At 40.2% G+C, this 15,262-nt stretch overlaps 2 protein-coding genes across 2 annotated transcripts; one reads left to right on the top strand and one right to left on the bottom strand.

Moving 5' to 3' along the window:
- Positions 1–677: 677 nt before the first annotated feature.
- On the top strand, positions 678–6,796 carry p4htmb (prolyl 4-hydroxylase, transmembrane b). Its single transcript, XM_044174106.1, has 9 exons — positions 678–1,586; positions 1,672–1,753; positions 2,607–2,797; positions 2,902–2,998; positions 3,547–3,709; positions 3,852–4,037; positions 4,335–4,425; positions 4,593–4,716; positions 5,906–6,796. The coding sequence occupies exons 1-9, from the start codon at positions 1,239–1,241 to the stop codon at positions 6,121–6,123; spliced, it is 1,500 nt and encodes a 499-aa protein (XP_044030041.1). The 5' UTR covers positions 678–1,238; the 3' UTR covers positions 6,124–6,796.
- Positions 6,797–6,799: 3 nt separating this feature from the next.
- slc26a6l (solute carrier family 26 member 6, like) lies at positions 6,800–14,684 on the bottom strand. The gene is made up of 19 exons (XM_044174092.1): positions 14,448–14,684; positions 14,143–14,282; positions 13,710–13,820; positions 13,446–13,624; positions 13,189–13,353; positions 11,922–12,074; positions 11,523–11,605; positions 11,262–11,409; positions 11,037–11,150; positions 10,038–10,115; positions 9,772–9,867; positions 9,513–9,619; positions 9,251–9,320; positions 9,074–9,166; positions 8,476–8,586; positions 7,792–8,220; positions 7,413–7,467; positions 7,192–7,334; positions 6,800–6,953 (listed from the first exon to the last, which is right to left on the bottom strand). Exons 1-19 carry the CDS (start codon positions 14,585–14,587, stop codon positions 6,927–6,929), a joined length of 2,442 nt encoding a protein of 813 aa, XP_044030027.1. The 5' UTR covers positions 14,588–14,684; the 3' UTR covers positions 6,800–6,926.
- Positions 14,685–15,262: the final 578 nt, after the last annotated feature.

The following is a 15,262-nucleotide window of genomic DNA, read 5'->3' as shown; positions in this document are numbered from 1 at the left end:
TATACACAGAGATTTATTGAAGAACGGGAAAGGGGAAGGAGACCAGGGGGTTGAGAACCAGAGCTGGCAGCGAGGACGTGAAGGTATAGTGGTGGAGCTTGGCGAGACTGGGATGAAGATCCAGAACAGGTGAGCAGGTAGGTGAACTAATGGTGGCGACGATGGTGTGGCTGAGAGACACGTGGCGGACAGACAGGCAGGAGCAAATGAGGAGCAGAACAGAAACGCACGTTAGTGGATATAACACAACACAGAACAAGAACAGACGGACTGCTTTAGCAAAAGCAATGTTTGGCAGACTAGTAACTACCACAGTGGTTGAAACAACAATCTGGTGAAGCAGATATACTGGCATTGATGAGCACACACACACACACACACACACACACACACACAAAGAGACAGACAGGGGAGAGACAGAAGACACAGGGCAGGGGAATAACATTTGGAAACACTAAGGGAATGCAGACACACTGTCACAGCTGTAACAAGAAGACCCTTCTGGGCCATTTCACAGTCAATGTGATGGCAGAGCTGACCACATATATTACTTTTAAATTAAGTCATTTATTTATGTTGGGTTTTTTTTTCTTCAATAGACATTAGACAGACACAATGGGGGGGGTTTGGGGCGCACTGCACTGTATGGCATCAAGGCAGGAATGTGTTTTTGCTTCAGGTCACCAGAGGTCAGCATTGCACTGGAGGCAGACTGTTGCTGTCGACGGGAGAGCTCGGCAATGGCGTGTAAGTAGTAGGGCGTATTGCAGACTGTGATGCTTTGTTTTGTTCCCAAATCATGTTTCTTTAATTTTAAAGGATGGTTACTGTACTCAGTCGATGCCGGGTCAGGTTTATGGACCAGTTTAGGGATGAGTTCCGCCGTGGTTTCGGATGCGCAGTGCGCTTTGCTACCGCTGCTGACTGGGACTGCTGCAGTGTAAACAAGACTGTCCGCGGCTGCAGCGCTGCTGTCTGTGGGCGATAAAGATAACGACACAGTGCCAATGGTAGCTGACTTCTCAGCCTAAACGAGCGCAGTTTCGTCATGAACCCTCCGTGGTTTTTCAGTGCGCAACGATTTTAATTCTGCAGCGGAGAAGCTGGCCTGCTTTTCTCTTTTTAATTAAACTGGACATCTGTCATCAGAGCATCTGCCACTTCTGAGCAGCCAGCAAATGTTCATCTTGTCGTTTAATTAATCAGATGGACTTTGCTGCGGAGGAAGTATCAACTCCATGAATCTCAGGAAAATGACTGACCACCAGGAATCCCCAGATGCTGAGGACAGGACTCCGTCCGGGAGCACGACCTTGCCGCTTCGGCCGCCTTGCGAGCGCCTCTCTTGCCACAAGAGCAGCGTGTGCTCCCGCTCCTACTTCGTGGTCGTAATGGTGTTTTTTCACGTGTACATCATTAATGTTATTGCACTGCTATTTTACGTGCACTACATCAGCGGGCAGGAGGATGCCAACCGGAGCCGCGATGCTCCCAGCAGTAACCACCAGACCCCCGAGTCGGGACGTCCGCCACCAAAGCCTGAGCCTCTACGCGACGTTTCCCTAACGAGAATCGAGGGAATAAGGGTGAGTAATGTGATGATGCATCACTCCCACTCGTTCATTTACTCCCTCTCTCGCACACAATAAGCACCTCTGGTTTATCTTTCAGGTGGGACATGTCCAGAAGGTGTCACTGGTGCCAGGCAAAGTGCATGAAATGCGAACTCTGAGTTTGAAACCTTTGCTGTTTGGTAAGAAACACCCAGGTGGCAAAACAAATTTGCAGCTCACCCACATGAGCCTCTAGTGGCCAAACAAGTTTCTTCTTCTGATGAAAGCAAACATATGTCACATTCACCACACACTTTCCCCTCTTCCTTATTTTCATCTTCATGATCACAACCACACCTCGAAACCCATCTCCTAGTACATACATACTGTATGCTCAGATCAATCAAGGCTACATGAAACAGGCCAATAAGTCCTGAGGCAACTACTCCCTCTGCTCTGCACACTGGATCCAATTAAGGGTTCATAGCTGATTGGTTAAAGAGAAAAATATAGAGCTGTTTTGTATTGGTAACAAGCATAGATTAACTAGAAGTTTACATGAATGGTTCAATGTTGATACTCATGGTTCCGCTAGACATCAATGCAAAACTGGTGATTAAATGTCTACATTAGGGCTACAACTCACTATTATTTTGACTGTAGATGAATAGCTGATTATTTTCTTATTAAACCTTACAAAATAAAGAATGACTTTCCCAGAGGCCAAGGTGGTATGCCAAAGCTTTTCAGTAGACTCACATGAGACAAAGTAGCAAATCATCCAAGTGGAGAAGCTAGAATCAGAGAAAGCTTTGCATTTCTGCTTGGTGAATGAAATGATTAGTCCAATATCAAAATAATTGCTGATTCACTTTTCGACTAATCACTTCAGCTTCAGTCTACATAATACTAGAGCCATTTGTAAAATGTAACATTATACAATACATGACAAGGTAGCAAATCAGAAAATGTGAAGCATGCAGCAGAAAAAATGCTGCAATCCTGTTGACCCAAGAGATTTTCCTCTGTGTATAACTCAGTGTTGTTCTGCAGAGATCCCTGAGTTTTTGTCGGAGGATGAGTGCCGTGTCGTGATGCAGCTTGCACAGCTAAAGGGTCTGATGGAGAGCCAGCTAATGGTGCAAGATGGCCAGGAAGAGCTGGCCAAGGAGCTCAACCTCAGCCCAGAGGAGATCTTTAACCTTCTTGATATCAACCAGGATGGACAGTTGCAGCTCCATGAGGTGTATGTCAGTTTGTGGATTGTGAGCACATGCTGTCATTTAAGACATGCAGTAGTTTTTTGGTTCAGAGTTGGTTAACTCATCCTGTCTTTACTGTCCATCAGATACTGACTCATTCTCGAGTGAGGGATGGCATCTGGCTCACACCGGAGAATCTGAGAGAAATCTATGCGGGGCTCAAAGCTGACAAGGATGGTAATGGTAAGAAATCAACTTCATTCATCATTTTAGGTTTTAACCAACCAATCTACTGTAGTGACACAGAGGTTTTAACCAACCAATCTACTGTAGTGACACAGAAATGTGTCTTTTTGCATAGCTATTTGGGTTCATGTATAAACTTGAATGTAGAGTACACAAGTGATATACAGTAAATGGGCACAGTTCATGAATACTAATGTGACTAGATATTCACAGGATATGAAACCCATCTTAAACTCTTATTAACCTCAATTTAAACATGTGGTATTGGAAACGCATCCACTCAGATCAACTCAAATCAGTCTAGAAAGGGCTGCAGGTCTCATTTTTTAACACAAATCTAAAGTATATATACACATAATATCAAGTAGTGGTAATAGAAACCATATTCTCCTAAACTATTGTACTAATGGTGAAAACTGGGCTCTATCTTCAGTATACTCTATATGGTTAGTATGATGAGAGAAAGAGTATAGTCTCAGTAAGACAAGAAATTAAGATTTACGCACGGCATCAGAATCATATGTGCATTCTCATATTTTGGACAGGTTTGCTGAGTCTAGAGGAGTTCAGGCTTCTGAGCAGTGATGCCTTCCAGCGCTTCCTGATGCAGCAAGGAGTGAAAAGGAGTCAGCTGGTGAGGAACAGCAGACACACCTGGCTGTACCAGGGCAAAGGAGCACACCAGGTCCTCCAACACATCAAGGCGAGGTAAGCGACCAGGTAACCATTGTTCTCTGATTGCTGTAGTGCTATAATAACTGTAATATAACTAACCCACGATTTCAACATGATGAATAAAAAAGGTTTAGAAATGTTTTTCCCAGACTTTCTTTACCGTTCTCTAACAAAGGGTGACTCGCCTCACTCGGCTCCCGCCCACATTAGTGGACCTCAGTGAGCCACTCCAGGTGGTTCGCTATGAGGAGGGAGGGCACTACCACGCCCACCACGACAGCGGCCCTGTGTATCCTGAAACAGCCTGCACACACACGCGCCTCGCAGCCAACACCTCCACTCCTTTTGAGACGTCTTGCAGGTGAGATCACTGAAGGTGCACAGTGTTGACTGAGATGACTGAAGCGGCATTTCTCAACAAAAATATCTGTGAATATTCAGATCTGAATTCATCTGTCTGGTGTGATTACTAAACGGTGCTTTGGCACTCCATTGTGACAGCTGGCATGTTAGTATGTGTGACTCTACATTGTCAACTTGGCAAAATAGTTGTGTGCTTGCCACTTGTTTGCAAAGTGTTTGTATGTGTGTGTGTTTGTGTAGGGTTTGTTTGCACCATACATGTGCGTGTCAATTTAAATCTGTGTCACACACCTAGGTACATCACAGTTCTCTTCTACCTGAACTCTGTTGAGGGGGGTGGGGAGACCGCATTCCCTGTGGCAGACAACAGGACCTATCATGAAGTGGTGCGTAATTGTGTGTGGGTCTGGAAATGTGTACAGAGAGCCCTGCAAAAGTATTGTGTACATACTGCGCATGTCTTTCATATCTGTGTTAACTCACTTGTTTGTCAGTTAGTGCATGGGCCTGATGTGAAGCAAACTGTGTCACTGAGTTTGATTGTGTGTTTTAGTCTCTTATACAGAATGATGTCGATCTTTTGGACACCAGAAGGAATTGTGACAAGAGTAACCTGAGGGTGAAGCCCACCAAAGGAACAGCTGTTTTCTGGTACAACTACCTTTCTGATGGTAGAGGTAGGATTCCCATAAAAAATTACATTACAATTTATTAACATAATGTTACAATAAAAATGCAAATCAGCAACTACTCATTTCATTTTCATTTGATGCAAAAGCACTTTTTGAATTTTTATTTTAAAACTTAACATTTTTCTGGTATACACACAGTATTAAAATGCAAAGGTAATGTCCATTTTACATATAACTTTGCACATCCAATCACAATATGAATTAAAATGAAACAAAACTAAGAGACTGCAGCCGTGCTAGCAGCTACAGTACGTGAGGCTATACTTAGGCACAGTGGTGCTTTCAGCTAAATGCTGACGTCAGCATGCTAACATGCTCATAAAGACAATGCTAACATGCTGATGTTTATCAGGTATAATGTTTATTACAGTATTTTCACCATCGTAGATTAGCATGTTTACATGCTAGCATTTGCTGCTTAGCACCAAACATAAAGTACAGCTGAGGCTGATGGGAATGCTATTTGGTCATAAACCAATGAAGTGGACAAATTAACCTCATGGTTGCGCTGGATTAAAAATCAGAGGATCACCAAAGTCATTAGGATACATTGTCCATGAATGTCTGTATAAAATTTTGTGTTGAGACATTTCACTCGATACGTGAGAACTTTGACCTACTGTAATAATGGCACTAGATGAAAAGTCAGGGGATCACCAGTTATTAAAATACATCCTCTGGGGACGATGAATGTCTTTACAAAATGTTATAACAATCCATCCAGTAGTTACAAAGATATTATAGTCTGGATCAAAGTGATGGGCCAACATTGCCATAGTGCCCCTAGAGCCACCCTGCTAGTGTGGCTAAAAAAACAAAATCTGAAATAGCAGTTTATTTTTTTTTTCTCAGTTCAATTCATCTTGGCATTTAGGTATACAGAGTATAAAATGCCAACGTATAAAATGCAGTCAAAAGGTTCAAGCCCATAATGGTGCTGTAAAAATTTAAGGTAATCTAGAAAGACAGTTATGTATTGTAAGAATACAGCAAATATACTGTATTATATATTGTATATATAAGAAAGAGCATTTAAGGTTACTTTCTGGCTAATTTAAATAGTTTTCCAATGTTATTTAGGGAAAAAAGTACTCTTGACCAACCAGTTGAAGCAAGTGTTTAATAAAAAAAAAGAAATAATATGAACGAGATTGCTTTTTTTTTTTCTCAATAGGTTGGGTGGGAGAGCAGGATGAATACGCTCTGCATGGAGGCTGCGTGGTCACCCATGGCACTAAGTGGGTCGCCAATAAATGGATCAACATTGATCCGGATTACCAGCGGCAGGCTCGCTACCAGCAGCTGGTTTCACAGCAGCCAGAGGACGAGGATGATGAAGGTCTGACTCTGAACCCGGACATACAGAGTTTTGATATCCATCAAGACCTGTAGCTCATAAACCAAATTTCTAAAAAAAAAAAATTAAACATAAAAATCTACCTAGCCTTCTTCAGTCCTGTGCACAACTTTTTTGGCAACGTCCTTTGTGTCCAGTACGTAGAGACGAGATTTATTCAGGGAATGAGGTCACAGTGGGTTTATGCAACTGTAAAGAGATACTTTTGTTAAATATTGCTTGGATATTGTTATCCTGTTATTTTTTAAATCTGTTATAATTTCCCATTTCAGGAATGTTGCACTAGAAAGTCATTAAAGGAGTTGAGACAAAAACTTTCCCTTTGCATGCATTAGCTTCACAGGTTTTGCTGTTGCTATGAGCAAAAATTGCACTTGAAAATTGAAATGGCTATTGTAAACATTTCAATGTTCTACCTTGTTATTGCTGCCATTACCAAAAAAAGCTCACACACTCTCAGTGTGATGCATGTTGCCTTGTCTTTGTTCCTTGAATTCATCATTATTTTCTGCCAGATTATTCTTGAAAGGTATTGTTTCATTTTATCAATTCATTTATTTTCCCTTAAAAATGCACTGTATCACTCTCCCACACTGACTGAAGTTAAATTAAGCTCATGTGTCTTCAGCAATAGTCTTCCTACTTTAAACACAAGATGTATAAATATCAATATAACTCAACAATAAAATGGCACGAGACACACTAAAATGATTCATTTGTATCATTTGTTTTATGCTAGCATCTATTAATTTGCAAGTGAAATTTCTCAGCTTCTGATATTCTCCCCAGTAGATGTTGAGATCATCTCAGTGCTGGACGTCCTGTTTGGTTGAAGTCCTTAAAGTTTTGTGCTGCTGTATGTGTCCTGAAATCAAACAGTTTTAGAAAGTAATTTAGTTAAAATGACATGATTAAATGGTTTTTAATGAGTACTTGCATATGTACATCAATCACACTTTGGATTGTTCAATGCTGAAACATCAACTATTAACTAATTGGAATATGTCAGTATAAAGTGTGCCAACAGCAAATACACTATGTCTACTTTACTAAGTCACTTGACATTTGAGTATCAACAATGGACCATCCAAATAAAGTGTCACCTGAACATCAGCTGGGATGAACGATGTCGCTCCACGATGGTCCAAACAGTAGAGCACAGCATCATGAACAGAGGCAAAAAGACGTCTCTTTGTTATCGACTCGGAGAAGAAGTCACCAAGCTCTAATTGTTCCACCACAGAGGCTGAAAAGAAAACAGGAACCAAGATAAAAGCCTATTCATGTAGTACAGCGTCAAGGAAATGAGAAGGTATTCTCTTACCTTGACAACCAGCCATGTAGATATCGACATCAATCTCACTGAAGTCCTGGAAAATCTGTCAGTATAATAAATACAGAATATTTCTTGTCAAAAGTTACTGTATTTACCTTTATTATTGTCAAATAAATAAAATAAAAAACATTGTAAAATTAGCTGTTAATAAAAACAGAATTCTTAAGCTCTCCCTGTAAAATATGTTGCTCATGCTTGTCAGATTACACTTACATTATTTATTAAAGGGATTTGACACCTGAATGATCTGAAAGTATAAGGGTTCTTCTCTAAGCTTCCAAAAAAAGGGAAAATGTAGGGACTTTAAAGAAATTTTCAGTCACGTCTTACCCTTTGTTTAAAGTATATTTCTCCTATTAGAACTTACATTTTTCATAATCTTGATAGCCACTGTGTCAATGAAGTTAGCCGTGGAGAGGTCGATAATGATGGAGTGAATGTCCCACGTCCACTTGCCCAGTGACCCGAGAGAGACCCGTTCCAGGTCGTGACTCAGCGTGTCCTCACTGCTGGAGCCCAGAGTGGTGGTGTCCCCGTCCTGCAGCTCAGACATCCACCCTAAACTGGTGCAGTCTGGATCTCCTCCTTTCAGGTACTCCCACCTACAGTGGCCGTCTGGTGTTCGAGGAGTGGTTGGGATGACAAACACCGTCCCATTCTCCCTTTCAGTCCAGCCCTGCTCCTCCTTGTCTGTAACGTCTCTGTCCACGCACGTGTCCCTCCAGCAGCCGGCCTCTTCCTCCACAGAGAACACCGGTGCTCCGGACAGCTGTTTAGCTGCTTTCTGTGCCCGTCTCTGCAGAGTGGTAATGATTCAAACTTCTGTTAAGTACTCGAGTATGTTGACTTTTTGGTAGTTTGGCCATTGGTCACTTAGTTCTGTCCAGTGGGACAGCAGACACACTTCATCCATCTACCTACTGTAACTCTAAGGACAAGGTGACCAAAGGGCCAAACAACAACAACAAAAAAAACTGTAGTCCTTAAAATGTTTTGTAAAATGTCTATAAACAATCCATGTTGCTGCAGTTATGTTATACATTTCCATTACCTCTCTCTTGGCTTGCCTTTTTGCCCGTCTCTCAGCCCTCCTTTCTCTACGTTCCTGTTTTGCCTCCTGCCTCCTCTTATAGATAATCATTTTACTGATGTCAAGCCCACTCTGAAAACAGATAAAGAAAAAAAATAAAAGATCATCTGCAATAAATAAAAAGGAACAAAAACAAGACGTTATTGCTTTGGTAAAGAAGAGAGGGCGAAATTCTTAGACTTAAAACTGTGGAGAGATTCTAGCTGAAACAACTGGTTAATTAACTAATTAATCGATTGACAGGAAATTAATTGGTAACAATTTTGATAATTGATTAATCGTTTTTCATAACAATGTTGCTCTGGCTCCAAACTTTCAAATGTGTGACTTGGCTGTTTTTCTTTGTCACATATGAGAATTAACTGAATATCGTTGGGTTTATTTTTCGGATAAAACAAGGAATTTGAAGGTGCCACCTTGGACTCTGGGAAATTATAATGGGCATTTTTTTACTATGTTCTGGCATTTTATAGAAAAAGAATAATCAGATTACTCAATATTAAAATAATCATTAGTTGCAGCCCTAGAGTAGATAGTATTATCAGGAAAGAGAACAAACCTTTTCTTTCAGAGCCTCAAGGTAGAGATCAGCATTTGCGAAATATACCGTAGCAGAGGAGCGAAATATAGTAACACCTGGAATCTCTCTTGCCTGCCAAATAGCAAAAAACATTAGCTTTTTTTACAGTGAGGATAGAGAAGTTTCTATTTATGTTTTCCCATCTTTCTGTTTTACCTCTCTGTGGGTCTCTATATCCACGTACAGTTCTGTACCTGGAACATTTCCCAGTACAGAGTATGTTGGGCTGAATGGAATTTAAAAAAAAATCCACAAAATTATTATTTGTGCAACATGTTTGTGTACAGTACTTTGTCTAATCTGGCAGATCTTGCAGCCTAACATCTGTTATTAATATTGCCTCTCACACACTCACACACAGTATGACTCAGATACTGAAGTGAGCAATATACTATGATGAGGTGCAGAGGGGTCTTACAGCTGAGTTCTGAAGATAACAGTAAGCAGAGCAAATGCGATCGATGCTGCGAGACCCAGATCCAGATTTAGCAGCAGTGTTGACACCCAAGTGACCAACCACACCACCTGAAGGATACAGCATGACAGCATGTCTCATTCTTTAGTGTGACAATGAAAATGAGACAAGAATAATGAAAACACCACAGAAACATTATGTCACAGTTGTTGCTTTTAAGGGTATTTTTATAATAAGTGTTACTAATAACGTAACCTCTCACCAGATCAATCTTGTTGCTTTTCCACAGTGTAACAATGTCAGAGTACTGCTTGAACATGCCCTTCAGATTCACAAAGACAATCGATGCAAGGATAGCCTAAAATAAGCACACACGCGCACGTTTTAACATGATTAATCAGATGTGTACCCAGAAGTGTGAATGAGGCAAATCAAAAAAATCCATTTCATTACACAAAATATGTCATGCATCATGAAACTTTACTGCTAATCACTTTACAGTTAAGACAAGTGGTAGAGCAACAGAACCTTTGGCAGCTCCTGGAACAGGTGTCCAAGTTTCAGTATAGTCACCAACACAATTAGAGCTGAGGCCACTCCCGCCATCTGCAAGAACAATACAAAGGTTTCATTGAAATATTTGTGTTCAACAGGCATGTTCACATATTAGCTTGTTTAGCAGAGATGGATTAAGTCCATTCCAGGAGAATAGCTTGAGTATATGACAGCACATATTTCCAACAAAAGTCTTGTTTCCATTAATTGTTTGATTTGGTATATTGTTTAGATAAATAATAAATACATCTCTTTGTGCACAGTTATGTTCAGATACATTACTATTAGCTATAAAAAGAGGGAAACAGGCAGGTTAACTGGTTTCCCTGAAGAGAAAACACTTTGTTTGATATGTTTTTGTGTGTTTTATTGCTCATTATATGATGATTTAAGGGCTATTCTTTTTCGTAAAATGTCTTTAATTTCCGATGAGTTCTTCTAGATGAATGATTATAAAAAAACTTAAGCTGTATTTTATAGGAAAGGAACCTTTTGTGTGGCTGATTTTATTTGTAGAGAATGGGACAGGAGGCAAAGTTGTTTGTTTGCAATGTAATGTAAGAAGTTATGTTTCACCACTGCAACTGTATTTTTTGATGTTGTATACTGTGAGTCCATGTGGGCTGGGCACTTTGTACTGTATGTGATTGACACACTAACTCACTAATTAACTCACAAACTAACTAACTTGTAATTGTTGAATCTAAAAACTACAGTACATGTTCCCATCAGGTTTTGAATGTCCACATGGTTCTTATATACATAAAGTGGTTATATTTGTTAGGTCAGGTTGTTGAGGTCAATCTGTTATATAATTTCATATATAATTCAACATCATTTCCTCTTTATCTCAGCTCAATCATCCTTAACTAGGTTATATTCCTTGCAGGTATTGCATGTTGCATGTTCACAGTACAAAATTAGAATGACTTTGGCTTGTGAGGTAATGCTGACTTCTTAACTGTCACTTACTTGTGTTTTTCCTCCAGTGGTCTCTTGGATGAGACTTCGAGACATAGAGGGGCAGACAGAGTAGCACTGGAAGAAGCCTCCCACTGTATTACTGAGACCCAGAGCCACCAGCTCCTGCAGCCGGGTGAAGACAGAGACACAAGAATTGGCAGGGAAATACAGAGAGAAAGAAATACAGAATGTGGAAATGATGGTATCTGCAGAATTAAGCAGGTATTTGTTTACCTGGTTACTGTCCACCTTGTATCCATGTTTCAGTGCAAATGTTTTTCCAAGTGAAATAGATATGGCATATCCAACAATGGCCAATGCAAAAGCATCACCAATAACATCTCTAAAAATATTCACATCTGGTACTCTGGGAGAACGTAGACTGGTGCACAGGTAGAGGACAAGATATGATGAGAAGAAATGAGTTAGTACTAAACAAGCAGGGAATGACTCAACAAATAATTACAGCATTGTAGGTTAAATGTAAATGCTTACCCACTGGGAATTTCTCCAACAACTGAAATAGTGTAGTTGCTGTTCAAGTGGGCATAGGATGATATCAATGTTCCTGTCACAATCTAAAGCCATCACATAAAACATACAGATCATAAACACAAACACACGCAAAGAAGCCAAATTTCACAACACATTTCAACCCTTCAATCATTAATAATCTTATAAATCATATGCCAGATGTGAACTTAATTATTAGCCATAAATATCTCCTTTTTGCTGTGAACTGCACAAATGTGGAGGCCCTGGCACTACTGCTGATTCAGCTGCTTGGTTCCACTGTGTCTGAGCTTTTACAGTGCTGCAACATCAGCAACAGCACAGAGCACAGACATGATAACATGAAGAGAGGCCAAAGAGTGTGTCCTCGTGTCAACTGACTGTGATGAGCTCTACTGGGATGGGCACTGGCAGCTTTGGACTGAGAAAAGAGTTGAGCTCCTTGGCTGCAATCAGAAACACCATGGACACAGCACTGACCACCAGTGTGGGAAGATGAGTGTATGGCAGCAAGGAGCAAACATCCTTCAGAGTCTGAAAATGAAGAAAGATAAAGCAGGAGGTTGTTATGGCATACAACTGTACAAATAAAAACACACAAATTTAGCTGCACACACCAAATGGTTTTGTCATATTAATTCATAATTAAGTATAAAATGACATTTTCACCTTGTTAGCTTATTCTCCAAGCTATATTGTATACCTATCTTACAATAAATACCAAAATAATTACAAAATTTGGGTTTTTACTCTATAGTGTTATATTTTTCCATTAAAAGGTCCAATACTTTTAGTTCTTGAAAGAGTATTGTAACTTCATGTGGTGCTGAGGAATTTCTGTGGCCAGAAGAGTGAGCTTCGCTCCTCTTACATCTGATTACTATAATTAGAGCAGTTGTTGTTTGTTCCAAATAATTACATGGTTATATGCAACATAGTAATGTTGTTGTCAGATCAAACCAGAAGAAAACATCTTTGGAAACTGTCATCATGCCTTCATTGTGCTATGTATTGTGGGTTACTGCTCAAAAAAAGTCATCAAGATTGGAGGCACACAAAAAGTCTGCATAATGGGATCAAATATTCAGTGGCTTCCTGTTCCTGCTCACCTTTGTAAAATGCTTTCTCCTGTTTCTAACAGCTATCACACCAGATCATCTAGATGGATAATCTTCAGTATGCCTAGTCTGCTCAGAACTTGATAAAACTGCATTTGTGTACTATGCACCCTGGGCTTGGATAGACAAGATAAACTTCATCTGGAAATGCTGCCTTCATATCAGGCATTCAAGCATCACATTCAGCAAATGTTTCATGAGGAAAGTAACCTCTCACGTCCTGTTTTGTTCTGCTATACAGTGTGTGATGGTTGTTAATTAATGATGTGTGTTCCTATAGCTATGTGATACCTATCTTATGCTGCCATTTTCCCTTGTAAATGAGATAATGTATATCAAGAGACTTACTGGTTTAATAAAGGTTAAAAAATTTTTATGAGGAATGCACATCAAACGGTTTTGTGAGTGTTACTTTAAGAGTTTTGTCATGATCAGTGCCAAAATGTGCTGTAACAGATAATGCAATCAGATCAGTACTCCTGCATCAACAAAAACACAGTCTTCAGAACCAAATACTTGACAGTACTCACATACACCAGCGTCAAGGGACCACTAAATCGTGTTGGTGAAACTCCAAGGATGTTTTTCAGTTGTGCCACCACAGCATGGGCTGCAGCAGCTGTTGTGTAAGCCCGCACCAGAGGTTCAGACAAGTACATTCCCACAAATCCAAACTTTACCAAACCCAGTACCACCTATGCAAACAATCATGTATGTATATATGAGTTTTGGCAGCTGTAACAACAAAATAAGACATTGTTATTTCTGTGGGATGCTGTGGTCAGACCTGAATAAGTCCTCCTAGGACAGTAGTTGCAGCCGCCACCTGCACCCTGTATAAGTCCCGGGCAGTTATGTCCACCTCTGCAGTGACGTTGGTCCCATTCCCTGTTTTGAGGAAATCCGTGTCTGGAGCAAGTTTCTCTGTCACACTACCCACCATGATGCTGAGCACAGTAAATGTACCTAAACACAAGAAAAGATAGCCTCACGTGTTATTACAGAGGTTATAATAATGGTCATGGTACAATGTCTTTCTCTCTCTACTTACCGATAGAGATATGGCGTGATGTTCCAAAAAAGAAGTAGATCAATGCTGGATAGAGGGATGTGTAGAGCCCAAATACAGGAGGTAAGGAAGCCAACAATGCATATGCCATACCTGTGAAAAACAGAAGTTTTGTTACGCCTGTCTCAGTTCACAAACAAATGTTTTTATGAGGCTGTACTGTTTTTACTGTAGTATTACTGGCATATGATATATTCTCTAGGAGGATAGTAAATATCTGTACAAAATACTGCTTCTGTTTTATAAAAAGACTATGGAATGAAGACAAAAAGATACAGTAGGATTTTGTAATGTATCCTCAAGTCATGAAATTCACTCAACATATGATGACTATGGTAATTTCACTTTGAGGCTTAAGAAGAAGAGTTTTCTGCAATACTGTTGATATTTACTCCATGGTGGGCCATTGTCATACCTTGTGGCAGGTGCATTATGCCCACACTGATGCCGGAGATGAGGTCTGGCATGCCATAGTCCCAGACTGAGTACTTGGGCAGCCAGTATAACACAGGCAAGCTGCTCATCACACATTGTTTCAGTTTGGGTACTGTACATCTGGGAGGGATTTGAAGGATACACAGAGACAAAAGTAATTTTATTGGCTGATATTTTAAAGCATGAATGCACTGAAGATGGGTCGCTGGTCATCAGACCAGACATCTACATCTACAGTACAGTAAGAGTCAAAGTTATAAGATCAAGCCACAAACGTTGCTTTACCTTAAGGAGTCTTTAAGCTGCTCAGTTAGAGAAAGGTGAGTGTCAGAGAGCGTTTTTCTCTGCGATACCTCTTCCAGTCTCTCCTCATCCAGCACTTCCCGCTCCACTCTGTATTTCCCAAATCTGCGTGTAGAGTCCATTGAGCTGAATCTGTCAAAATCTGTGCAACTTTTGTTTACTCTTTCAATGTGCAGTAAAGGAGATGTATTCTGGAGACTTTTGTTCACTACAAACTGTCCAACAAACTGTACTACTGTCACAAGAACAGCCGTATCTGCATATGTACATCATATTGCTTAATGGTTAACTATGGTCAGGATGTTGTGGGCAGAGCCTCTTCATGACAACGAAAGCTGACTGGAAGAAGCAAAGGATATAATTACGGTCTGGAAAAAGATGAACTCTGTTGAATTTCAATGGATGTTTGACAGGTGTGGGTGTGTTTACATCCTTCCTGTTTTTCCATTCACTAGCAAAAGTAAAGCTAATGAACCATGAAATGTCACCTTAAGCCCAAATTACATTGGTCAAGTGAGTCTTTATAAGGGCTACTTCTGAACAAAATACTTAAAATATTTCAGATGCAAAAGTGGTTTCTCTTGAAAATCCACTAGTGATCACTTAACATCCATCACACTCCTGGCAAGTCAGAAAGTAAAGATGTATAAATACATTTAGTTTACAAACTTTGTTATGATTGGTGCAACAGTCTCAAGAATTTTGATTTTAAGAATCAAACTTAATAGGCGAGATCTGATTTTTGAAACATGTGGGCATACAGTATACTGGGCCTTTAAGAGAGTGCTGTCATGAAA

The sequence above is a fragment of the Siniperca chuatsi genome, linkage group LG2 (genome assembly GCF_020085105.1).
Source record: "Siniperca chuatsi isolate FFG_IHB_CAS linkage group LG2, ASM2008510v1, whole genome shotgun sequence".
Taxonomy (NCBI): Eukaryota; Metazoa; Chordata; class Actinopteri; order Centrarchiformes; family Sinipercidae; genus Siniperca; species Siniperca chuatsi.
The sequence above is the reverse complement of the archived record's forward strand: the minus strand, read 5'-3'. Positions and strand labels throughout refer to the sequence as shown.

Excerpts from the sequence above, each read along its gene's own strand:
- p4htmb (XM_044174106.1), top strand. The coding sequence starts at position 1,239 with ATGAATCTCAGGAAAATGACTGACCACCAGGAATCCCCAGATGCTGAG. Across the intron at positions 1,754-2,606 it reads TTTGAAACCTTTGCTGTTTG|AGATCCCTGAGTTTTTGTCG; the intron begins GTAAGAAACACC and ends GTTGTTCTGCAG. Across the intron at positions 3,710-3,851 it reads CTCCAACACATCAAGGCGAG|GGTGACTCGCCTCACTCGGC; the intron begins GTAAGCGACCAG and ends TCTCTAACAAAG.
- slc26a6l (XM_044174092.1), bottom strand. The coding sequence starts at position 14,587 with ATGGACTCTACACGCAGATTTGGGAAATACAGAGTGGAGCGGGAAGTG. Across the intron at positions 12,075-13,188 it reads GTCCCTTGACGCTGGTGTAT|ACTCTGAAGGATGTTTGCTC; the intron begins GTGAGTACTGTC and ends CTTCATTTTCAG. Across the intron at positions 10,116-11,036 it reads CCACTGGAGGAAAAACACAA|ATGGCGGGAGTGGCCTCAGC; the intron begins GTAAGTGACAGT and ends TTGTTCTTGCAG.